This window comes from Carassius gibelio, chromosome A9 (assembly GCF_023724105.1).
Source record: "Carassius gibelio isolate Cgi1373 ecotype wild population from Czech Republic chromosome A9, carGib1.2-hapl.c, whole genome shotgun sequence".
Classification (NCBI taxonomy): domain Eukaryota; kingdom Metazoa; phylum Chordata; class Actinopteri; order Cypriniformes; family Cyprinidae; genus Carassius; species Carassius gibelio.
In genome coordinates this window covers 25,749,695-25,759,589 of record NC_068379.1, presented here as the reverse complement: position 1 = coordinate 25,759,589, position 9,895 = coordinate 25,749,695, and the positions used below count along the sequence as shown (strand labels likewise).

Sequence of the window (9,895 nt, the reverse complement as noted above, 5' to 3'; positions counted from 1 at the left end):
CACGTTCCACTTGTTATTTGCACGAGAGAAAACATCCCTTTAGGCCAAAGTGAAATTAAAGAATGTTCCTGTTTATTTATTTCTTTTTCATCCACAACTCACACTGAAGAACGAAAGCACCTATAAGATTTATTCTGTTTTATATATTTATTTTATTGTGCCCTGCTATTCCTGTTCTGGAATTACACAACCTTTCTTCTTCTGTGTAAAGAGATACGACATTTTTGAGAGATACCTAATCAGGATCTATGTGCAATAAAAAATACAAAATAAAAAAAAAGCATATTTTAAAGAATGTTTGGAAATATAAATACGATACGATAAAGACATACAAACTCATAGCTAACAACATCTACAAAATAAACCAAACTGGTTTGGTACTTATTTGCTAAATTATTTACAGAGTCAGCAGCACAAAAGAAGTTTGAAAAGACATCATACAAAATATACAAATATTTACCAAAATGTTTCATATCAATTTAACTCACACGGGCTGTTCTTAAATATATTTTCCTGAATTAAAAAAAATAAAAAGAATGGAAAGGAAAGGAAAAACACTTCCATTTATATTACTTCAAGCCAGTATCAAAAGTACTGAGTGTTGAATTGCTGGGAAAGTTTCAGCTAAAATATATCAGGTTTGATGATCCAGACTGAACACTTATTTAATATTTAAAAAGTAGTAGCAAGTTCAGATGAAGCTGAAAGCAGAAATGCGTTGTTGACGGTCTCGGCTTGCTCTTCGACCCGTGTCTGATGTGTTCCCGTCCGTCTCTGAGTGTTCAACATGTTGCTTTTACCACGGCTCTCTCTCCAGGAGCTGGCACTGATGAGGGTCGTGTTGTGCACCGGTGTGAAGCTGATGGGAGGGACGTGCATGTTTGGGCTCTGTATAACCTGAGCATTGCTCTTCCAGTCTCCTGCGCTCTTGAATGCACCTTAAAGAGAGAAAGACAAGGAGGAATTGAATGCACTGCAAAAATCATTTCCGAAGTCAGTTTCATTTTCACTCACAAATTTATGCTCATTTGTCACGTACATTTTTATGCTGATAATATAATCTGAATATAATCATTTTTATTATTTAAAAAAATGCATATATTTTATACTATCATTTTATAATCAAGTAATTAAGATTCATTATTCAAGTTATTATTCAGGTTGGCAAACAAATATGTGTTGTTTTTTCTTATTTTAAGGAAAAATCTTTTTTATTATTATTTGCTATTAAACCAAGTAAATTTATTTTATAAAAGAATTTTTTTTAATAAAATACAGCACTGAAAAAAAAAGAAAAAAAAGAAAGAATACTAAAAATACAAGAAAAACAAATAAGGTTTTTCTTTCAAATGTGACATGTGTACAATGTATTTTTTATTTATTAAAAAAAAAAAAAATAAAAAAAAAAAATATATACATATATATATATATATATATATATATATATATATATATATATATATATATATATATATATATATATATATATATATATATATTTTTAAACACACAAAAATGGCCAAAAATATTATTAAAATATGTTTTTGCCAACACTGTATATATTTGAAACATATTTTATATAAAAAAAAATAAAATAAAAAAAAATAATAAATAATATTTTGTTGTCTATTAAAACAGCAACAACAAAAAACTAAATGAAACTAGATGAATCAAGATATTAAGTCTAGTTTTCTAAAATATGTATTAGCATTAAGTGAGTTCATGTTTAAAAACAAAACAAAAATCCGTCAACTGAGTTAGAAAAAAATAATTTAAATGAAAGGGAGGGCATGATTATATTTCTAACCCCATTTTTTCCCCATTTTAAAGAAAACTCACTTAATTTTGATCACTTTTCAGACATTGTAATTTTGCTTCTCCAGTAAATGTATCATTTAAGAATGTTTAGATATTTGAAAACAAGACAGAAATCCTGAATACTGAGAAGACGACACACTCAAATAAAACTATAATATAATATAGTTTTAAAGATAAGTGTCCGCACCTCTGGCCAGCGGCTGGAAGGTCATCAGGCCTGGTTTCAGAGCGTCTCCTTCGCCGCTGTCCTTCACGCTCAGCTGATCTGTGTCGCTGGTGACACTGCGAATACAATCAGATCACAAGGTTAGCGGCTGCTGAATAGCATCTGATTATTGATAACCCATCGCAGAACAAAACACCATATTCACTGGGACGTGACTAATACGCCAGTGATGACCTGCTGTAAAAGAGGAACTAAGCCCTGACCACAATCAAAAAATGATCTGTTTGCATATTAAACATGTTTACAGTTCTCAGTTTATGTGTATCCGTCGACTGTAGGGACGAAACCACAGCGTGGTCTTAAAGTAGAAGAAGGTTTTGCATTTAAACATGGAAATAAATGAGTTATAATGAGATATTTCAGGATAGATGACTAATCAAGTGCCTATGATCATGTGACTCTTCATTGTTTTTAAAAGTTATTTATAATGACGAAAAAAGTATTATTTCAGATGCATTTTTTTTTGTCTGTGACTATTCAAACCAAAGTTGTTCACATTCGTTCTCAAATTCATGATTATCTGTCACTCAAATTATTATGCTGGTTATATAATCTGAATATAAAAACATAACTAAATAGTTTTGGTAATGTGTCTGATTTATTGTCAGTTGATTTGGTTCAAAATAAGTCAGACTTACTTAAATAAGCCTGGCTTATTTGGTAAACTTGTTTCATGGAACAGGCCCCAGATGCAAATACACTACATAAATAAATAAATAAATAACAACTTACCTCTTTTGCATGCAGTATTTTTCATCTTGCCATAAAAGTGTTTGTTCAAAAGGTTTGCACGGCAGGAATAGCTATAAAAACAAAAGCGTAACGTTAATATGCTGGGATAAACGGAAATGTGCATTAATCCAGCAAAACATTCAGCCAAAGCTACTCACCTTTTCCTCAAAATCCAGGCTTTTATCTTCATACAGAGGTTGCATTGAATCACCTTCATTTCTGAGGAGTGCATTAGGGCCGCTGAAAATATTTGAGCCGGAAGAGCTATTCTTGGAAATTGGGGTTGATCCATACAAGCCATTTCTTCCAAAGTGTCTTCGCCTTCGTTTAAAGGTGCAAGTAACAGTGAGGATGATGATCGCAGTCAGTAACAACACACAGCATCCAGCGAAGCCGATAATCACTGCAGTCCACACATCAAACGCTAAAGTCTCTTCATTTTGGGATCGGAGTAAAATGACCACCTGGTCCTCTTGTGCACCAGTATCTGTCACCACAAACCGGACGCTTGCTGTGCTAGAAAGCGGCTTTCTTCCACTGTCAACAACTGAGACTTTAATCTGCAGGATATCTCCGTATGATGCATCGAGCTTTCGTTTCAACACGATTTCGCCGCTGTCTTTATCAATGGAAAAAAGTTTGCCATCGTCTTCTAGAATATGGAAACTGAGCTCGCCGTTAACGTCGCTGTCTTCATCGTTAGCCGTCAGTCTTAACGCTAAATAGCCGCTCCGAGCGTTAAAGGGAATCGGGACGTCGGCGGAATTGTTTCGTAAGACGGGATATGTGAAATACGGGAAGTTGTCGTTCTCGTCCGCCACGTGGATTTGAATTAAAGTCGTGCTTGATGACGGCGGGAAACCTTTATCGCTGGCTTCGACGGCGAACTCGACTTCCTTCAGAGTCTCGAAATCGAACGACTGCAGCGTGTACAAAGAGCCGGATTGGGGATCGATGGAAACGAAGGTAGAAATCGGCGAACCGTCGGGAAGTTCGCTGTCGATTAGGCTGTAGGAGACTTTTCCGTTTTTCCCAACGTCGAGATCGCGTGCGACTACTGTAGTCATGTACGACCCGGGAATGTTGTTTTCTATTACTGAGACGTCATAGACGGCTTTGCTAAACATCGGTGCGTTGTCGTTCTCATCTGTGATGCGAATTGTATAATGTTTAACCGTTTTAAACGGAGGACTTCCTAAATCTTCGGAAATAACAGTGAGGTTGTATTCTGGAATGGCTTCTCTGTCCAAAGTCGTGGTTGTTACGATCATAAACGTGTCGCTGTACGCTTGTTGTAGCTTGAAATGCGTATGTCCTTCTAATTTGGTCTGGACTTGGCCATTAGGACCCGAATCTGCGTCTGAGGTGCTAATAAGTGCTACGAAACTTTCTTTGGCTGCGGATTCGGTTATGAACGCCACTCCGTCACTGGTGGAAGTCATTGGTTTGATGGTGATTTCCGGTGCGTTATCGTTCACGTCGACGATGTCGACAATTGCCCGACAGTTTGACGAAACCGAATTGTCGCCTAAATTAGAGGCTTGGATGTGTAACTCGTACGACTTCTTGGTCTCGTAGTCGACGGAGTCTTTGAGGGTCACTTCTCCGGTGATGTGGTCGATCTGGAAAACACGCGTGACTTCGCTCACCGAGCCTTCGACGAACCCGTACACGACTTCTCCGTTGACGCCAGCGTCGGGATCGAAAGCGTGTACTTTAAGCACACGTGAGCCGATGGGTGAATCTTCGCTGAGCTCGACTTTGAGCGAGTTGTGTTCGAACGTCGGGCTGTTGTCGTTAAAGTCCAGCACTCGGATGTAAACGGTCATCGAGCCTGATTTCGCTGGCGTCCCGCCGTCAGTCGCCGTCACCTCGATGGTATAAAACTCTTCGGTTTCTCGGTCAAGCGTCTTGATCAAAACAAGTTCGGCTGACGTTTCTCCATCCTCATGAGTGCTGACTTCAACGGCGAAATGGTTTGTGTGTGAAACACGGTAGCTTTGAACGTAATTGTCTCCGACGTCGCGATCCACAGCGACGTCCAGCGGAAATCGTGAGTTCAAAAGTGCGTCTTCTGATATATCCAAATGCGTCTCGTTGCGTGTGAACCGAGGTGAATGATCGTTAATGTCTTTCACCTCGACCTCGACATGAATGAGCTGGAATTTCTCCTTTGAGAAAGCCACGACGTCAAAAGTTATAAGACACTGTGGAGATCGTTGACAAAGCTGCTCTCGGTCGATGACTTCTCCCACTGTTAAAAGCCCGTCGATTTGCCTCATGCCAATCATGGCGTTCGTCTTCTGTATGAACTTGAATGATGTCTCAGGATCCTCCGCTGGGTCAATTTTCAGGTCTTGAGAAAGGTTTCCAATCTCTGTCCCAGGCGCGTCTTCCTCATATGTGATGTATTTTGTTGTCATGCAGCTGACGTTGGAAATCATGCACAGAAGCATGAAGTAACTGCAGAAGAACTTCATGTCTGCAAACACTGAGTATAGAACAGCTAACAAACAAAACACTTAAAAAGAAATGGGAGAATAAAAGCTCTTCATTCAGTCATCACTTGTACTTCTTACAGCAGATTCTGGTCTCTCCAGCTCCCACCTATCAGATATAGGTCATGGTTTATGCAAATGAGCCGTCTGCTGACCAATGAACACTCACACTCTTCTGAAATCCTCTGCTATGGCTCTCTATTGAGTCACAGCTGTTTCACACCCTGCCTGTGGGAGACCCTAATAAACAAACTCTATTGTTTTTATCTCAGACATACACTACCAGTCAAAAGTTTAGGCACGCTTTACTGACTTTATTTATAAAAGACTCTTTAATTCTGTAGGATTATGCTTAAATGCATGACATTTGTTTTGTAGTCAAATATAAATGTTACAAAAAATGTCATAAAAAAATAAAATAATAAATAAATATATATATATATATATATATATATATATATATAGTTTAGTTATATAAGATATAATAAAAATATTTTGAGATATAATAAAATGTTTCTTGAGCAGTAAATCAGTATATTTTCATGATTTCTGAAGATCATGTGACACTGGAGACTGGAGGAATGATGCTGAAAATACAGCTGCAGATCACAGAAATAAATTACAGTTTACTATAAATTCACATAGAAAACATTTAATTTAAATTGTAATAATATTTCAGATTTTTACTGTATTTTTGATCAAACAAAACTTGCAGCCTTGATGAGACTTTTTTCAATAACCTAAAAACCGATTGGGTAAATATTGGTTAATGCACTTCTAGCGACCAAACGGTTCATCTGAGCACAACACAGATGCATCCAGACGCGTTTTTAACTGTAAGTGTTGTAAAAGTGAAAATAATGATTACTATCATAAATGATTCACTGTCACCGCTTGTTCAGCCAAAAGTGAAATACTGACATTTATCCAGGTAAAATATATATAAAATGCATTAATGATTTTTATTCAGATGACTTTCTTACTTTAAATACCTGAATAAAGTGTAATTTTTATATATATATATGTTGTCAAGTTTAGACTAGATGTAATGAAAATATCCAAATAATATATGGCTAAAAATAAATGAAGTAAATATTTAATTAGTTATAAGTAATTTTCTTAAAACACCACATTTTTGGTGTTTTTATGACATGGCAAGATCAGTTCGACACTTTAATGACATGCATGATTTAGAAAGACATGATTTTATGTTCTGAAATCATCTGAAAATAATTACTGGGTTCACTCACACATAGTCAGCATTTCTCTTTTTCATAATCTTTTATTTTACTTTTTCTTTAAAGCTTATTCAAAGTTAAGAAGCAGTGAAAAGAAAATAAATAACAAAATATATGAAGCTACATTAAATTTAACCCTAATCTCGTCTTTTTCAGTAGCTCTAATGTTTAAAAAAGGTTTTCAAATCTTTTTAAAAACGTCTGAAAACTGATTTGTCGCATCCACACGTCCATTTGTCACTCACTCATGAACATATGTGTGTAGTCTTGATTTAAAGTCAAAAATATATCTATAAATGCTTGTTTTTTTCATTGAATATTGCTTCACGTGGTACTGATTGTAGAATGCATGAAGCTTTTTCAATCAGTCTGGCGTGGAAACGGCGTGAATGCAAGGTGTGAATGCAAACACTGATTGCTCGAGTGTCTGACACCCTTACAGCTGCTTCACACACACACACACACACACACACACACATACACACACACACACACACACGTTGCTACCCATTTGGTCTCTGCAGTTTGGATCATACACTTGCAGAAGCCTCATCATAACAAAGCAAGTATGACCTCTGAATGCATGGTGTGCTTGAATCATGTTTCCATTTGCTGTTACGTGTACAAATGCTACAAATGTGCACAACAAAACCTGAACAAATGCACATGGATACAGTTCCCCAAAGAGTATTTTTTTTTCGAAAACTGTACTAATTTTGCATTAAACAACAAGGTTTTCCATATATTGTAATCATTATGATAACATCATGTAACCATTGCTTTATTGTGTTAATGTTGTATGCTTAAATGAACATGTGGTATTAACTAATGATTTGTGTAATCTTAGACCTGCACATTTATGCCGTATGGACATTACTTTGACACAGATCACTCTTAATTGTAATGTAGAAACATTCATTTACTTTTTTTATTATTATTGTGAAAAATGGTATATGCAGATAAATGTGTAGTGCACTGAATTTGAATTTAGACAATAAAATGTCATTGCATTAGATAAAACATCAAAACAAGTGTCATTTATTTTAAACGCTTGTTAATTTGTATCTATTTGTGACATTCAGACATTTTTTGTTTCCAGAAAGTTATAATTCTGGTCAAAAGTTTGGAAAAAATTTAATTATTGATGCATTTAAAAGAAATGTCTTCAAGGCTGCTTTTATTTGACCGAAAATACAGTAAAATGTAAAATATTATTACAATTTAAAATATCTATTATATATGTGATTATATTGTAGAATGTAATTTATTCCTGGGATCAAAGCTGAATTTTCATCATCATTCTGATGTGGATGAGTATAGATAGATTTATTTGATAAAAATACAGTAAAATAATAAATAATAATAATGTTATTCTAATGTAAAACAGCTGTTTTCTGTGTGAATCTCTGTTAAAGTGTCATTTATTTCTGTGATGCACAGCTGTATTTTCAGCATCATTACTTCAGAAATTTCAACTTTTATTGGTGCAAAAACATTACCAATGCTTCTTTTTTATTATTGCTGCTTATTACTTTTGTGCAAACTATGATACACAATTTCACGAATAAAATGTAAAAAAAAAAAAAACAAAAAACATTACATTAGTAACATTAATAATAAGACATGTTTCTTGAGCATCAAATGAGCAGATTAAGATGATGTTCTCATGTGTTTGTCACAAATCTGATCACATTTCATCCAGTTTCTCTGTAGGACACACACTCATGCTTTTATTTTGGCATATGATCATACGTTGATGTGATTCTTAACTTTACACAAACTCTGGATGGTTGAGCGCCCATTGAAAGCATTTCACATCCCAGCATGCAGTCTTACTTTAGTGTGCATGTGTTTCTGTACATGTGCAAATATATCAGGCAAAACCATGAAACTATAAGGCATATTGCAAAAGCAAGTGCCAAACGGTTTCCTCTCTTGATTAGAGTTAAACATCTTAATAGCACAACAGATGGCCTGGCTTGTTAGCACTCAGGAATACTCTTAGACCCACCAAACACATCTTAATCAAGCTGTGATCTCTGCTTAATCACACTTCTTACTGGCAAACACTACTGGTCTAATACTGAGAATGTGTCTGGAGCTGTTATAAGACACATTAAAGACAAGAACAGTGACCATTAGGGCTAATGAGCTTTCTTTTGCATGCAACACAGACACAGTCTCTAACTAAGATGTCACGATCCATCTTAACTAGCTAGGATCAGTAAATATGTTGATATTTACTGTTCTACATGTTCATGTTGAATTTTTACTCCCCTTTTGGATGAGAAACACGACTCAGACCGTGACATTTCAACCTGACGGTGACAGATGCATCTGAGACACGAACAGCAGAGCTTCATTTTATTGCGGCAAACAAGTGATTTTCTGTAACTGGTTGGTGTGAACTGTCAAACGGCGTCAAATCCAGGCGTCAAAACTCGGTAGGTGTTGAGTTGTGAGTCGTACTGCTGTCTCGGGGGAAATTAGGCATGTAACGTTTTAACTGTAAACATTAGTGCATTTCATGAATAAATATGATGCATTAAAAGCTGAATGTTGTGATGGAGTATAGATAGATATATAGATAGATCATTTATGCATTTTATATATATTTTACCTGAATAAATGTCAGTATTTCACTTTTGGCTGATGAGAGTGACTCATTTATGAATTAATCATTATTTTCAGTCGGCACTTTTTCACTGGGTTTCCTAAAGACTGAATAGATGGAGCATTTTTACAACATTTACATTGCACTGCTCAGATGAACCGTTTGGTCTCTAGAAGTGAATTAGCCAATATTTACCCAACCGGTTTTTAGGTTATTGAAAGAAGTCTCATCAAAGCTGCATGATTTTGTTTGATTAAAAATACAGTAAAAATTGGAAATATTATTAATGTGTAAAATGGATGTTTTCAATGTGAAGATCTGTTAAACTGTAATTTATTTCTGTGATCAAAGCTGTATTTTCAGCATCATTCCTCCAGTCTTCAGTGTCACATGATCTTCAGAAATCATGAAAATATGCTGCAAAATGAATACAAAATTGACTAAATTAAAAGAATAAACTTATAGACAAGTGAACATTACATGATACATTTCGAGGTATTTTCTTCATCAGGTTATAGTGCTGTTTTAATTTTAGACTAGTTTTTTCATTTTAGTTTGTATTCGTTTTAGTCACATTCTTGCTCTTTTTAGAATAAGTCAAATTCCAGTCAACTAAAAGTCTTATTTTAGTCAGAATTATCCATGAATATTTTCGTCTAGTTTTAGTGACATTTAGTCAATGAAAATTGTATTTTAGTCTCTTTTTAGTAATGCAATAGTATTTAACCCAGTCAGTATACAGTAAAAGTACCTATAGTATAGACAAAAC

General features: G+C 35.1%; 1 protein-coding gene across 1 annotated transcript; it reads right to left on the bottom strand.

Annotated features, from left to right (window-relative positions):
- Positions 1 to 327: 327 nt before the first annotated feature.
- Positions 328 to 5,477, bottom strand: LOC128020253 (protocadherin-8-like). The gene is made up of 4 exons (XM_052607046.1): positions 2,935 to 5,477; positions 2,777 to 2,847; positions 2,006 to 2,100; positions 328 to 938 (listed from the first exon to the last, which is right to left on the bottom strand). The coding sequence occupies exons 1-4, from the start codon at positions 5,254 to 5,256 to the stop codon at positions 673 to 675; spliced, it is 2,754 nt and encodes a 917-aa protein (XP_052463006.1). The 5' UTR covers positions 5,257 to 5,477; the 3' UTR covers positions 328 to 672.
- Positions 5,478 to 9,895: the final 4,418 nt, after the last annotated feature.